The sequence below is a fragment of the Dasypus novemcinctus genome, chromosome 14 (genome assembly GCF_030445035.2).
Source record: "Dasypus novemcinctus isolate mDasNov1 chromosome 14, mDasNov1.1.hap2, whole genome shotgun sequence".
Classification (NCBI taxonomy): Eukaryota; Metazoa; Chordata; class Mammalia; order Cingulata; family Dasypodidae; genus Dasypus; species Dasypus novemcinctus.
Genome location: NC_080686.1, coordinates 83,528,522 through 83,544,935, shown reverse-complemented (window position 1 = coordinate 83,544,935; position 16,414 = coordinate 83,528,522). Strand labels below are relative to the sequence as shown.

Below are 16,414 nucleotides of genomic sequence, written 5' to 3'. Positions count from 1 at the left end.
TTTTATGTTTTTTAATGTAAGAGTTTCCCATATAACCCACTCCCACCCCCACCCCGTCCTGCATTTATATGGATTATGTGCAAGAATTTTAAAAAATATAATAAATACTGGGGCAGCAGTGCCTAGTGAGGACTCTGGAATTTGACAGACTGCCTGGGGTCTAATCACATTTTTTTTACACCTTAAATCACTGAGCCCACCGAGTTTCTGTTGTCTGTTTACACTGCAAGGGAGAGCCTTGTTTTGGAGAACCTCCGTCTCCGTCTCCATCCCCAGGCCCTGGCCTCGGCTTATAACTTGTTCTTTGCAAACACCGCATTTCAGAATGTACTGTGCTGGGCCTTAATTCTACTAAAATTTAATATTCCTTTTTTTTTTCCTGCTCTTCTCGCGCCACCCACTGAATATCTGTCTCCGCTGTTTTGAATTTAACAAAGCTCGTCCTTCCCACCAATCAAATGCGTTTTAGAAGGCAAACAAAAAAGCCCACCCAAATCCCGTAAGCCCCGCCCAGGTACGCGAAACTTCCGGGTTCCGCCTCCGCAGCCGTTCACTTCCGCTGACGTTGAGGATAAAGGTGTCCTGCAACATGTCTGCTGTCAGTCACTGAGCGGTTGCGTGGAAGAGGCGGCTGAGTGGAACCGCGTTGGGGATGCCGAGTTTGAGGCAGCTGGGGTGGAGGATCCAGTGGGGCCGGGTCTGAGTGCCGAGGAACCCTCGGCCACGGGGCGTGACCGTCGGGACCGTGGGGGAGCGGGACGAGTGAGGTGCCCTAGACCGGTAATGTCCTATCGCCCCCCCCCCCGGCAAGCGAGGAAGCCACTCTACCCGGGAGTGAAGCCACGTCGGGGAAGCGAGTTTGAGGCAGTGGCGGTGGCGGATCCAGCGGGGCCGGCTCTGAGCGCCAAGGGAGCTCCGGCTACGGGGCTGGCTGTCGGGGCCGTGGGGCAGCGGGACGTATGAGGTGCCCGAGACCGGTAATACCTTGCAGCCCCCGGGAAGCGAGAAAGCCACGCTCTGCGCGCCCGCTTCATGCCGCCCAGTGGATCAGAGCCCGCCAGAATGAACAGGAAGAAAGGAGACAAGGGGTTTGAAAGCCCAAGGCCATATAAATTATAAGTATTTTTCCATCTCTCTTACCCTGTTCTTCTTTTGGGTTTTATTTTCTTTAATTGTGATTTGTGATTCCTTGAAACTGACTTGGTGGGCCTGCGAAACTTAGTGGGAAACCAGACCCACTCACTGTAATAAAAATGGTGTTTGTAGGGAAATAATGTTTTGAAGGATAGTTTTATTCAGGTGCTTTGTAGGTTAATAAATATTTTTCTTAAAATACCAAACTTTCCGTCAGAAGAAATCTGTTTTTGTGGCTGTTGCAAGATTTAAACAAAGTTATCCCAAATTATAGGGTTTTAAAATGAAAGATTGGAGTGTAATTGTGAGTTACTTAGAATGTAGTTTTAATTAATGGAATTATGCTTTCAGTTAATAATAGAAAGTTTTTTCTTTCCTTTTTTCTTTTCTATTTTTATTATACAACCCATCAGGTTGTCTGCATCAGCAACATAAACTTCCAGAGAAAATCTGTTGTGGTAAGTATGTTCACAACAATTATAAACTGTAGAGTCCACCTCCTTGGATTTGGGAATTATTCATCCAGAGAATTGTTTCACGAATAGCTAAGAATTAAAATTCAGATACATCTGCCTCCAAGCCCATGGCCTTTCTCCTGCACTCAGCTGCCACCTCAGTCCTCCCTTCCTTTTTTTTCTATTTTCTGATTAAAATTTCATTCCTGCTAATGTGTTGTGGAATATGAAAGTCTGTATCACCGAACATTTTACAGTTGTGCATGAAACAAATATAAGCCCATAGTGAGACTTCTGTGAAAAAATTAAGATTAGTTCATTTACTAACTTAACTTAGGCTGCCAAGAGGACAGTTTGTTTTCTGATTCTTGGCCGTCTGGTTTAGGTGACATTTGTAGTGAAGTTTTAGTTGAGTTATTTGAAATTTTTTAAGTCAGCTCCTTGCTCGCCCTACACACAGATAAGGAGTGTTGATATAATCCATTTTAGGAAAATACTTGAAAACCCAAGTATTTACTTTACGCTTTCTTGGGGGATACAGTATTGAATAGACCAAAATCTTTGGGGAGGCTGGTTTTCCCTCTCAAACATGTTTTTCATGTATGCATGTTTACTTAGGGTGACCTGAATACAGAGAAAGATGTTACCTTTTCATAAGAATCATAGAATTTTATGTTTGTAAGGATTCTTCAAGTTCATTTAGTCCAATCTCCTCATTTAATGAGTTTTTTTTGCAATATTCTTCACAGATCATTATTTAACTTTTATCTTATGGGAGGTTATTTTAAATGCATTATATTATATGAGTTGGGTAGGGAAGATAAGAGAATTAGGGAGTCTAGTTAAGAGGCTTCTGCAGTACTCTAGATGAGAAATGATGAACTTGACTGAGGATATTATCAGCTAAAATGGAGAAGTATTAGAGTTAACATGATTGATTGGATTATAGTCAACATTTACTGAGTGCCTGCTATGTGTGAGGCGCTCTTCCAATTACTTCATTTAGTCCTCATAGTAATTCTTTGAGATAGATACTATTTTAATTATTTTTATGAATGAGGTAACTGAAAGAATGGAGGTTAAGTAAACTTTCCAAAGGGCATAAAGTTAGCATGTGAAGGAGTGATTTTTATTCAAGGGTAATCTAAGAGTCATTAGGACTCCTTTCTGTTTATCATCCCTCCCACCTTCTCCATCCTTGGGGAAGGTGTAGAGAGAAACGAATTGTAAATGACTCTGAGAATGATTGAAATGGGCTGTAAATGACCTTCAGGTTTGCTTCTGGAAAGATTGGTTGGATGGTATATCAATAAGGATCTCGCATGCTGGAAATAGATGATACACTCTTACAGGTTAATTGAGGGAAATTAATGAAGGGACTACTTGGAACAAACAGGTTTAAGAGAAACCAACAGGAGCTGGAGAAGCACCTTGAGCTAGCAACTGTGAGGAACCATTACCACTTATAGGTCTGAAGGAACAAAGGAAGAAGTTACTGGAACCCACTGTAGCTACAGAAAAGGGTCACCTTTATATGTGCTGTGGACATTAGTAGAAGAATGAAGCCACTGCCTACCTGCAGCATGGCAGAGAAGAAGCTGAGGAAATGAATATAACAAGCTCACTTTCCTTCGGCTCTCCAGTTTCCTCCTGGTACCTCCCATTTAACCAATCTAGTCAGTAACTAGCAGGCGAAAGCCCAGTAAATGCAATTCCTGGAGCACAGAGTATGATGGATAGTGGATCAGAAGAGGCAAAAGGAGAAAATCCAGATCAGTCTAATGCATTTGCCACAAAGCATCTACTCTTGTCCATTGTTGAGATGAAAAGCTAATATTCTTAACACTGCAGACATACAAGGTGCTATCAACTATTGCAGGGATTGGCAGTGACCAACTAGCTGTTTTTGTAAATAAAGTTCTGTCATAGCCATGCCCATTCGTTTATGTATTTGCCTATGGTTGCTTTGGAGCTACAGTGGCAGAGTTGAGTGCCAGAGACTGTACCCCGCAAAGCCTAAAATATTTACTACCTGGCCCTTTAGAAAATATTTGCTGATCCTTAGCTATCCTGTGCGTGTGGGGAGATGGCAATTCAGTCATTCCCATCTAAAACATGTACTTTTGTTATCTGTCATACAAGACAGTGGAAAAAAAAGTGGGGGGAAAAACTATGTAAAACTTAATTGCTATATGCCTGTGCTTTCTTTTGGTGGTCTCAAGGCTAAAGTTGCAGTAACACAGTTCTTTATTCCTCTCCCTATTCCATGCTTTGCTTCTGCTTGCATCTCTGTTGGGATATTATACATCCTTTAGTCCTGTAGGATATGTATCCTTGGTTACCTTGTCTTTGTTGGGTTGTTACAGCCTTCCATCGGTAAGGCTATTGGCAAGGGAAAAATAAGAGACACCCCAGTGAATCACTGGATTCCAGATATAATTCTTGTCTTTGTTGTATAAACGTTCCTGTTTAGTAATTGAGGATAGTCTTTCAAGCCAGTACAGTGAGCCCCTTCTGCCTATTGATTGCGTAGCATGAGGAGCCCAAAAGTCTCAGCTTCCAATTTAATAGAACCAAGACTGTACACCCTGATGGATACATTCCTCTCTTGGTCACTAGGGTAGGCACTGGAGAGATGACCCTGCATATTAGCTTTTGGTTTAAGACATCCTTTTGGCGGTCTCTCAATTGGTGCTATAACTGAACCTGTAACAAATGGTCATGCCAGCTGCTTCTGGATAATAGGGCACAAGATAAAATGGATAGATTTTATGCGTAAGAAGCCATTACTGCCCTTCCGTCCCTTTAAAAAAAGTACTTGGTGGCATATGTGGGATATCCCAAGGATGTATAACCATTTTGTAAGTATATTGTGTATAAGGAACTAATGTAGAGTATGTGTCTGTTCCTGTCCCCCTTCATTATGTGAGCTGTCTAATGTCAGTCAGTCTTCTACCAAATAACTAACTAGTGCTTCTATGGAAGATACCAGATTGGAGGATTAGTATTGGTCTCTGCCCTTGGTAGATAGACGCTCATTAGTGGTAGCCACATTAGCCTCAGTTGGGGGAGAGGGAATGACTGTTGTTGGCTCATGCATAGCTTCTGTTCTTGTCATCATAACCGCTTTGTTCATGGACCATTGAACCATCACCAAGGTGGCTGAGAAAAGAGTCTCTGACATCCCTTGGATGAATAATCTTGCCAATTGATTATTGAGGGCCTTCTCTGTAGTGAATGCCCTCTGGTGGACATTTATGTGATACATGAATATTTTCACATTGTACCTATCCTGAGAAATCCATGCATTTGCTTCTCCTACTATCTTTCTTATTTCCCATCTTCTATTCTTACTCTTTCCATACTTCTAATTACCTGGCCAAGCCATTAACAATTACCCATTGATCAATGTAGATCTGTCCTTCTGGCCATTTCTATTACATAGAAAGTACAGTCAGGTGTATTTTCCAAAGGACAACCCACTGTAAAGATTTTCTTCCACCTTGTCTTGTAGAGTCACCATTCAGTGGGACTCTGATGCAGCTGCCATTTACTTGCAGTTGGTGTTGATACACTGTGTAGACTTATACATAGATCGAACTTGTGCTTGTGCTTTTCCATTAGCTGGTCATAGGGAACTCTTCATGAAGCCGTAGGTATGGATTGAGAGAGAGATGGGGAAACAGTTGGAGCAAGAACTATTGAATTCTGAGTTTATCTACTCATGCTATTTGCTTTTTCTTTATGAACCTGCTTAAGCCTGGTCTAGATGTACTGTTTTTGTTTAAAAGTAGAAAGCTGCTGTACATATCCAGTTTTAGGATTTGGAGTTTTATGTAATACCCTGTTCATGATGGCCATTTCATGAAATATAGTTATTGGGGTCCTATGGTCATATGTTCAGGTAGCAAACCAATGGTTGCTTTACAGAGGAAAAAAAGTCAGGAGAAAAGATTATGGCCTTATTCCCAAATCCTGGGAATCCATGCTCATTCTACTGGAAAATGCCAGAGTCTGTAAGACTCTATAAAGCATCTGTCTGCCATGGACATTTTTAGTACCCTTGAATCTGTTAGGTCTTAAGACTGAAGTATTGGACAGCTTAAACCATAGATGTGCTGTAGACCTGCTGTAGAAACCTTTGTTTCTCTGGACCTCAAAGCTGACAGCCTGATACGTTGCCTAATAAGCAGTACGTATATATTGCCTCCAGAAGCCAAAGAAGTCTATCAAGCTTTGTTCTTTTTTTTTTTTTTCCTTTTCCTGGTGGGCAGTGCAAGATGGAACAATTTATCTTTCTCTTTAGATAGGATATTTTTATATGCCTCAGATCCATTGGACCCTCAAATGCTTTATTCATGTGATAGCCCCTTGAACTTTCATGGGATTTAACTCTCATCCTTTGCTATCCATGTGTTTCACTTAAGCATTTAGAGATCTTGTTTCTCACTGGGTTCAGTTAACATAAGTTTGCCAATATAATCTATTAGTATAATGCTCTTTGGGCTTCCATGCAATGTTTTGGACAATGTTAGGAATGAGCAGAAGAGTTGCTATAGTTCTGAAATGAAAGCAAAGGAATTTTTTTGCCTATGAAAGCAACCTGCTTCTGATTTTTAAAAAATAAGAATCAAGAAAAAAAAAAGTTGCTGGATCATTTACTGAAATACCATTTCTCTATACTGCTTCTCTATCAGAGTAATTCTCGCATCCCAGCCTTAATAACTAGCTTACTATCAAGTCTGTATTAAATCCCAAATCTTTTAATGATAAATGAGGCCTACTTTAGTTAGGCCTCTTGGTCTGACACCCTTAGAATCTGTTATACCATATGGTCTCAGGATGCCTCATGGTACATAATTGCGAAGGTCTTGCAACTTTTTTTTGGTACATACACTCTCCTGGAAAAGGCTTCTTATTTCTGGGCTGTACTGGAATCCAAGTCTTGATATAGAAACAATGATGGATGCTATGGATTGGTCTTGAGGAAAATCTGCATCCTTCTTGAGGCTACAGATTTGTGTGAGGAAATTAAAAGATTTTTATGCAGGGGAAGAAAGATTCTTTGGGGAAGATACTAGTTTAGGAGGATTTGGTGATTCAAAGTTCTCAGCCTCTGTGTCTGCCCAAATTTCCTTTTCTTAAGTCTTAAGTCCCACTCCTTTTGCCTTTATCTTTTTTTTAAACAAATCAATTTTATTGATACATATTAATAAAGCATACAGTCTATCCAAAGTGTACAATCATTGGTATTTGGTATAAGCACATAGTTGTACATTCATCACTTCAATCATTATAAAGCATTTTCATGCAATAATAATAATAAACAAAGATTCATAACCTCTCAATCTCTGTGCTTCCCCTGCTGTATGTAGCTGCTATTTCTGACTATTCTTGCACATTTATTTATTTATTAAGCAGTTTTGTTGAGATATATTCACATACCATACAACCTTCCAAAGTGTATAATCAATGGCTTGTAATCACAATGTTGTGCATCCATCACCACAAAAATTTTTATCAATTTCATTGCTCCATAAAGAAAAACTCTATACGCCTTAGCCATCACCTATCAATCCCTCTATCCTTTCTCAGCCCAACATAACCACTAATCTAATTTCATCTTGATGAATTGATTTATATTTAAATTTTATGTAAATGATCATACCATATGTAGTTCTTTGTGACTTAATTCTTTCACTTAGCATATTTTTTGTCTGATATTAACATCTTGTAATATTAACATACATTTGTTCAATTTCAAAGAAAAATAGTCATATGCAATATTACCCCATTCATATTTCACAAAGTTTTACTATGCTATACAATCTCATGTTTACTTTTTTAGCTTTTCTTATAATAATATATATAATGACCTTAGACTCCCTTTCAACCACTGTCTTACCCATATAATAGCGTGCTAGTTATATACATTGTGTTGTGCTTTCACCTTTATCCATTTCCAAAAATTAACTGTTTTTACCAATTCTGCACAAGTTAACCCTTACCTTTCCATTTTCTATCCTCATTCTGTTTTCTGGTCACCATTTTCAAGTCATTAACTCCATGAGATCACACAGTATATTTAGTTCATAATAGTACATTCATACATACCATGTTTGTCTTTTTGTGTTGGCTTGCTTCACTCCACATAATGTCTTCCAGGTTCATCCATGTTGTCATTTGCTTCTTGACTTCATTTCTTCTTATAACTGTATAATATTCCATTGTGTGTGTACACCAAAATTTATCCATCTATTGACAGAACCAGGGCTGTTTCCATCTTTTGATAATTGTGAATAACACTGCTCTGAACATCAGTGTGCTGGTGTCTGTTTGTGTCACTGCTCTCAATTCTACTTTAGGAACTGCCAAGTAATCTAACAACAGTGAATAAGTGTTCTCTTCACTTCTTCTCCAATACTTGTAGTTCTGTCTCTTCTCCAGCACTTGTAGTTCTATGTCTTTTAGTAACCATTCTGATAGGTGTGAAATGATCTCACATTGCAGTTTTGATTTGCATTTCCCTAATTGCTAGTGATGAACATTTTTTCACCTGTGTTTTTTTGCCATTTGTGTTTATTTGGTCAAATGTCTACTTAAGTCTTTTGTCTTTTTTTTTTTTTTTTAAAGGGTCCAAGGACCAGGGATTGAACCTAGGACCTTGTATGTGGGAAGCCGGTGCTCAACCACTAAACCACATTGGCTCCCCTGCGTTTGGTCTTTTGTTTTGCTTGTTTCTTTTTGTTATTGTTCAGCAGGCTTTGGACTCTGAACCCAGGAGCTCCCTTGTGGGAGGATCCACTCCTCTGCCTATTTTTTAATTGGAGCCATTTTTTAATTGGATTGTTTGTCTTTTTATTGTTAAGTTATAGCATCTCTTTATATATCATGGATATTAAATCCTTATCAGATAATGTGATTTCCAAATATTTCCTCCCATTGAGTTGGCTGTCTTTTCATTTTTTTTTTTTTAGTAGGAGGTACTGAGGATTGAACCTAGGACCTTGTACATGTGAAGCAGGCACACAGGTACTGAGTTATACTCGCCCCCCCCCTCATCCTTTTGACAAAATCTTTTGAGGTCCAAAAGTGTTTAATTTTGATGCAGTCCTCCTAATCTATTTTGTCTTTTGTAGCTTGTGCTTTCAGTGTAAGGTCCAAGAAACCACCACCTACCACAGGATCTTTAAGATGTTTACCTACATTTTCTTCTAGTAGTTTCATGGTCTTGGCTTTTATAATTAGGCTTTTGATCTATTTCAAGTTGATTTTTGTATAGGGAATGAAATAGGAGTCTTCTTTCATTCTTATGGTTATGGATATCCACTTCTCCCAGCACCATATGTTGAAGAGACTGTTTTGTTGTCCCAGCAACATGGACTTAGTAGGTTTGTCGAAAACCAGTTTGCTCTAGAGGTAAGAATTCATTTCTGGACTCTCAATTCTATCCCACTGATCGATGTGTTTATCTTTATGCTAATACCATGCTGTTTTGACCACTGTAACTTTGTAATATGTTTCAAGGTCAGGCAGTGAAATTCCTCCCACATCACTCTTCCTTTTCAGAATGCTTTTGACTATTTTGGTGCTCTTTCCCTTCCAAATAAATTTGGTATTTGTCTTTACTATTTCTTTGAAGTAGGCTGTTAGAATTTTGATTGGTATTGCATTGAATCTATAAATTAGTTTGGGTAGGATTGACATCTTCATGATATTTAGTCTTCCAATCCATGAACGTGGTGTGCCTTTCCATTTATTTAGGTCTTCATTGATTTCTTTTAGCTTTGTTTTATAGTTTTCCATATATAGGTCCTGTACTTTGGTTAAATTGATTCTTAGGTATTTGGGTCTTTTTGTTTTGCTATTGTAAATGGAATTCCACCCTCCACCCCCCCCCGATTTTCTCCTCAGATTGTGCCATAATAGTATACAGAAACATTGATTTTTGTGTGTAGATCTTGTATCCTGTTGAACTTTGCTGAACTAATTTATTAGCTCAGGTAGCTTTTGTGGTAAACATTTCAGAATTTTCTAAATATAGGATCATGTCATCTACAAATGGTGAGAAATTTACTTCTTTTTTTTTTTTTTTTTTTTAAAGATTTATTTATTTATTTAATTCCTTCCCCCCCCCCCCCCCCCCCCCCCCCCCCCGTTTGTCTGTTCTTGGTGTCTGTTTGCTGCGTCTTGTTTCTTTGTCCGCTTCTGTTGTCGTCAGCGGCACGGGAAGTGTGGGCGGCGCCATTCCTGGGCAGGCTGCTCTTTCTTTTCACGCTGGGCGGCTCTCCTCACGGGCGCACTCCTTGCACGTGGGGCTCCCCCACGCGGGGGACACCCTTGCGTGGCACGGCACTCCTTGCGCGCATCAGCGCTGCGCATGGCCAGCTCCACACGGGTCAAGGAGGCCGGGGTTTGAACCGCCGACCTCCCATATGGTATACGGACGCCCTAACCACTGGGCCAAAGTCCGTTTCCCAAATTTACTTCTTCTTATCCTACTTAGATGCCTTTTATTATTATTCTTTTCTTGTCTAATTGCTCTAGCTAGGACTTTTTACACAATGTTGAATTACAGTAGTGCAGTGGGCATCTTTTTCCTGATCTTACAGGGAAAGATCTTTAATCTTTCCCTGTTGAGTATGATGTTGGCTATAGGTTTTTCATATATGCCCTTTATCATATTGAGGATTTTTCCTTCTATTTCTGTCTTTTGAAATGTTTTTATAAAGAAAGGATGCTGAATTTTGAATGCTGTTTCTGCATTGATCCAGATGATCATATTTTTTTTCCTTCAGTATGTTAATGTGTATTGTGTTAATTGGTTTTCTTGTGTTGAATCATCAACCTTGAATACCAGGAATAAATCCTAGTTGGCCATGGTGTGTAATTCTTTCGATATGCCCTTGGATTCTCTTTGTAAGTATTTTATTGAGAATCTTCGCATCTATGTTCATTAAAGAGATTGGTCTGTGATTTTCTTTTCTTGTATCTTTATGTGCCTTTGGTATTAGGGTGATGTTGGCTTCATGCAATGTGTTGGTCAGTTTTCCCTCTTTACTTTTTTTTAAAGATTTATTTTATTTATTTATCTCTCCCCACTCCCTCGTTGTTTCGCACTTGCTGTGTATGTTTGTTGTCTTTATTTCTTCAGGAGGCAGCAGGAACCAAACCCAAACCTCTCCGATGTGAGAGGGAGGTGCTTACTTGCTTATGCCACCTGTGTTCCCTGCTTTGTTATGTCTCTTATGTTTTTTCCTCTTGTGTCTCTTGTTGCATCATCTTGTGTCAGCTCGCTGGACCTGCTCGTTGTGCCAGCTTGTTGTCCTTCTCGTCCTCTTTAGGAGGCACCAGGAACTTCTGCTCCTTGCTATGTTTTCCTTGTGTATTTTGTTGCATCATATTATTGTGTCAGCTTGCTGTGCCTGCCTATTACACTACCTTGCTGTCTTTTTAAGGAGGCATTGGGAACCAAACCAGGGCTCTCTACTGGCAGGAGTCCAGTAGCTGGAGCCACACCCACTTTCCCCTCTTTACTTTTTTAGAAGAGTTTAACAGGATTGGTAGTAATTCTTTATGAAATGCCTGGTAGAATTCACCTTTGAAGCCATCGATCTTGGACTCTTTTTTGTTGGGAGATTTTTGATGACTCATTCAATCTCTTTATTTTATTTTTTTAAAGATGTATTTTGTTTATTTCTATCCCCCCTTCCTGCTTCCCGCCGTTGTCTGCTTTCTGTGTCCATTCGCTGTGTGTTCTTCTGTGTCTACTTGTATTCTCATTAGGTGGCTCCTGGAACCAATCCTGGGACCTTCTGGAGTGGGAGAGAGACGATTATTCTCTTGCGCTCCTCAACTCTCTGTTCTGTTATGCCTTCTTATTTTCTCTCCTCTGTGTCTCTTGTTGCATCATCTTACTGCATCAGCTCTCAGCATCAGCTGGCACTCCTGCCTCATTATCAACACAGTACATCTTTCACATAGATGCAAGAATATTATATTATTACTACTAACCACAGTCCATAGATTACCCCAGCTGTATTTTCCCCATGCTTCTCCACATTCCCAACACCCTGCAGTAGTGTACATTTGGTCTAGCTCACAGAGGACACTCTTGCATCTGTACCGTCGACCACAATTCTCACCTACCTCTTAGTTTACTGTGTTATTCAGTTTCTAGATTATTGTCTAGCATTGTGTCAGTTGGCATTGACATACCTAGATTATCTTCAGTCACATTGCCATTTATAAACTAGCTGTTACTATGTGTTACCATCCAATCTGTACATTTCCACACTTTTACAGTAAAGCTAATTAAACTTCTACATACATTAAACATCAGAAGTCCATCTCAGTCTTCCTTTTATCTCCTTTAAGAATCCATCACCTACCACCAGGTCTTAAAGATATTTTCCTACATTTTCTTTCAAAAGTTTTATGGTTCTTTTATTTGTAGGTTTTTGATCCATTTTGGGTTACTTTTTGGGTAATGTGTGAGATAGGGGTCCTCTTTCCTTCTTTGGCTATGGCTATCCAATTCTTTAAGCGCCATTTGTTGAGTGGATTGTTCTGCCCGAGCTGTGTGGGTTTGGCAGGCTAGTCAAAAATCACTTGACCATACAGTGTGTGAGGGTCTTTTCCTGAACCGTAAATTTGGTTCCATTGTTCTATGTATCTGTCTTTATGCCAGTACCATGTTGTTTTTACCACTATAGCTAGGTAATATGATTTAAAGTCTGGAGATGAGGGTTCATGTTTCCTTTTTGTGATGTTTCTGACTATTCAGGACTCCTTACCCTTCCAAATAAATTTGATGATTGTGTTTTCAATTTTTTTTTTTTTTTAGCTGGTGGAATTTTTATCAGGATTGCATTGAATCTGTGTATCAATTTGAGTAGAATTGACATCTTAATGATATTTAGTCTTCCCATCTGTGAGCATGAAATGTTCTTTGAGTTATTTAGGTCTTTTTAAATTTCTTTTAACATTGAGTTGCAGTTTTCTGAATACAAGAGCTTTACATTGTTGGTTAAGTTTATTCCTAACTATTTGAGTTTTATCTGTCATATTTTATTTTCAGCACTCTTGACACTTTTAGTTACTTTTATTGATATAATCTTCATTTCTAGACTCTCTTTCAGGCCTCTCTCTCCTGGCTTTTCTTTTCAGGCTCTAGTACACCCTTTAGTATTTCCTGAAAATCTGGTCTCTTGCTTAGAAATTCTCTTAGTTTTTGTTTATCTGTAAATATTATAATCTCACCCTGATTTTTGAAAGACAGTCTTGCTGGATATAAGATTCTTGGCTGGAAGTTTTTCTCTTGTAGTATCTTAAACATATTAGACCACTGTCTTCTTGCCTTCATGGTTTCTGGTGAGAAATCAGCACTTAATCTTATCGGATATACCTTATTTGTTATGCATTGCTTTCTCTTGCTGTTCTCAGAATTCTCTCCTTGTCATTGGCATTTGACATTCTGGTGAGTATGTGTCTCAGTGTTGGTCTATGTGGATTTTTTCATACGAGAGTATGTTGTGCTTCTTGGACATGGGTATCTATGTCCTTCAATAGGGTTGGGAAATTTTCTACCATTATTTCTTCGAGTATTCTGCCCCTTTTCCCTTCTCTTCTCCTTTTGGGACACCCATGACACATACGTTTGTTTGCCTTTTGCTGTCATTTAGTTCCCTGAGACCTTGTTCAATTTTTTCCATTCTTTATCTGTTCTTTTGTATGTTCACTTTCAGAGGCCATTTCTTCAAGCTCACCCATCCTTTCTTCTGCCTTCTCAAATCTGCTATTATATGATTCCAATGTTTTTTAAATTTCATTGATTGCACCTTTCATTCCCGTAAGATCTGCTATTTTCCTGTGTTTTCAAATTCTTTTGTATGCTCATCCAGTGTCTTCTTAATATCCTTAATCTCTTTAGCCATCTCATTGAATTTATTAAGGAGATTTGTTTGAACATCTGTGCTTAGTTGTCTCAATTCCTTTATGTCATCTGGAGGCTTATCTTGTTCCTTTAACTGGGCCATACCTTCCTGTTTCTTGGTGTGGATTGTAATTTTTTGTTAGTGTCTTGGCATCTGTCTTACTAGAGTATTTATTCTGGGTGCAGTTTTTCTCTTTAGTTTAGGGCTTCATGCCCTTTCTCCCTTGCTGGTTGTGCAGTAGGAACCAAGCATGTAGTTGGTGCTATAAGCTGTGGAGGCTCAAGCTGCCCTCATTGCACCAGGGACCAATGAAGCTTCTTTCAACTTTCTCCTTTGCCAAGGGGTAGGGACAGAGTCACAGCTGTGTGGAATAATCCAAGTCGTGCAGGCCTAGACTGTAGTTGCCCAGAGAGGCAATGAGGCTTCATGCCCCTTTCTCCTCTGCCTGGGGTGGAGATGGAACTACAGGTGTGGGCAACAATCTGTGCAGTGCAGGTCCAAGATGACTGAAGTTGCCCCAGTAGACTTCCGATTTTCAATCTGTGCCAGCCAAAGTTACCTGCAGTTACCTAGATAGGTTGGTGCAGGGCCTGTCAGCTTCCTCCCTGCCAGAGACAGGACTGAAGCCTAGGCTAGGGCAGCAGGCCATTCTGGGTGAAAGAAACCAGTTCCTACCGTCACTGTGATTTTGGGTCAACTCAGCTTCCCCTCAGGCTGGGGCAGAGTCAAAATGGTCTCTACCATCCTCTTTCCGACTTGTGCTGATTCACATCCCCGCTGTTCCCAGCGTTATATCTTAGCCAGCCAAATCTACCAATCAGTAGCTGAAATTGGTAGCCATCCGTCTCCTTCTCCCTTGGTTTTGAAAAGTGGAGCTTCCAATTCTAGCCACAGAATAGCTCCTGGGACAGGTCGTGCTTCCAGAGTAGGGTAATGACTGGCCTCCGCAGCTAGGCTGGTAATTTCCCAAAGAGGTGGTACAGGTCCCTGCAGCTTCCTTCCTGCTGGAGGTGGCACTGGGGCCTAGTCAAGGGCTACAGTCTGATCTGGAGGGAAAGAAGCCGGTCTCCACCAGTACTCTCATTTTCAGTCCGCCCCGCTTCCCCTTTTGCCAGGTGTGGAGTTACCATGGCCTCTTTCTGATGTGGACAGGCTCAAACTTTAGCTGTTCTCAGGATTATATTTTAGCCCACTGAATTTACTCATCAGTAGCTGAAATTGGTGCCCAACTGTCTCTTCCTCCCCCTTTTTTGGGAAGTGGAGCTTTCAATTCCAGCTGCGGACCAGCTCCCGGGGCAGCTTGTGCCTCCTCTGGAGGACGGGCACTGACCTCTGTCCCGTCCTGTAACTTTTTTAATAAGTTGTGTTCTCATGTTCATTCGTCTCAATATTTACAATTTTTTCCTTGACCCACTGATTGTTTAGAAGTGTGTTGGTTACCCTCCACGCATTTGCGTATTTCCCCTTTCTCATCTATTATTAATTTCCACTTTTATTCCATTGTAATCTGAAAAAGTGTTATGTATAATTTCAATCTTACATTTGTTGAGACCTGCTTTGTGACCTAATATGTTGTCTATCCTGGAGAAAGAGCCATGAGCACATGAGAAGATTGTATAACCCCCTAATTTGGGAGGGAATATTCTGTATATGTCTGTTAATTCCAACTCGATTATTATATTGTTCAAGTTCTCTGTTTCCTTGTAGATGTTCTGTCTAGTTCTGTCTTACGATGTTAAGCTGGGTGTGCTGAAGTCTCCAACTTGTATTGTAGAATGTCTGTTTCTCCCTTTAGTTTTACCATAGTTTACCTCATGTGTTTGGGGCACCCTGGTTAGGTGCATAGACATTTATGACTGCTATTTCTTCCTGGTGTATTGTCCCTTTTATTAATATATAATGGACTTCTGTATCTCTTATAACTTCTTTGCATTTAAAGTCTTGTTTTGTCCAATATAAGTATAGCTACCTCTGCTGTTTTTTGGTCCCTATTTGCATGGAGTATATTTTTCCAACCTTTATTATATTTTCAGCTGGTTTGTATCCTTGGATCTAAGATGAGTCTCTTGTAGGCAGTATATGGATGGCTAATGTGTTTTTATCCATTCTGTCAGCCTATATCTTTTTTTAAAAGATTTATTTTTATATATATTTCCCCCCTCACCCTTCCCCTGCCTTGGCTGTTTTTGCTGTCTCTGTCCATTCACTGTGTGATCTTCTGTATCTCTTTCTCTTTTTGTCTTCTCATTTTTCTCTCCTCTAGAATTCATCAGGATTTGATCCTGAGGATCTCTGATGTGGAGTGAGGTTGCCTGTCAGCTGCACCACCTCAGTTCCTGGTTTCTTCTGTGCTTTACCTTGACTCTCCCCGTCTCTCTTTTGTTGCATCATCATCTTGCTATGTGACTCACTTGCACAGGCAGTGGATCACTGCACAGGCACTGGCTCATTGCGTGGGCACTTCGCTCACCATGTGGGCACTGGCTTGCCATGCGGGCACTCGGCTAGCCATGTGAGCACTTGGCTTACAGGCACTTGGCTTGCCAGTGAGCACTCGGCTTGCCATGTGGGCCCTTGGCTTGCCACACAAGCACTCGTGTGGGTACTTGGCTTGCCACGTGAGCATTCGGCTCATCACATGGGCACTGGGTCGCTGCACAGGCATGCTTTCTCTTCTTTTTTTACCAGGAGGCCCCAGGAATTGAACCCAGGTTTTCCCATATGGTGGGCAGCAGCCCTATCACTTGAACAACATCCACTTCCCTTTTTTGTTTAAGATTTGTTCATTTTTATTTCCCCTCACCGCTCATTGTTGTGCATCCTTTTTTTTTTTAGGAGGCTCCTGTAACCAAACCCGGGACTTCCCATGTGGTAGGCGGATGCCCAATT

General features: G+C 40.3%; 1 protein-coding gene across 3 annotated transcripts in view; it reads left to right on the top strand.

The window, feature by feature from the left end:
- The first annotated feature begins 908 nt into the window (after nucleotides 1–908).
- The window catches only part of TAF2 (TATA-box binding protein associated factor 2), a 137,133-nt gene continuing 121,627 nt past the window's right edge, over nucleotides 909–16,414 (top strand). For all 3 annotated transcript variants that reach the window (XM_071208011.1, XM_058275962.2, XM_058275961.2), the window contains exons 1-2: nucleotides 909–1,116; nucleotides 1,539–1,592. In XM_071208011.1, coding sequence (XP_071064112.1) covers nucleotides 1,033–1,116; nucleotides 1,539–1,592 — 138 coding nt within the window. In that variant the 5' untranslated portion in view covers nucleotides 909–1,032. The remainder of the gene's footprint in view (nucleotides 1,117–1,538; nucleotides 1,593–16,414) is intronic.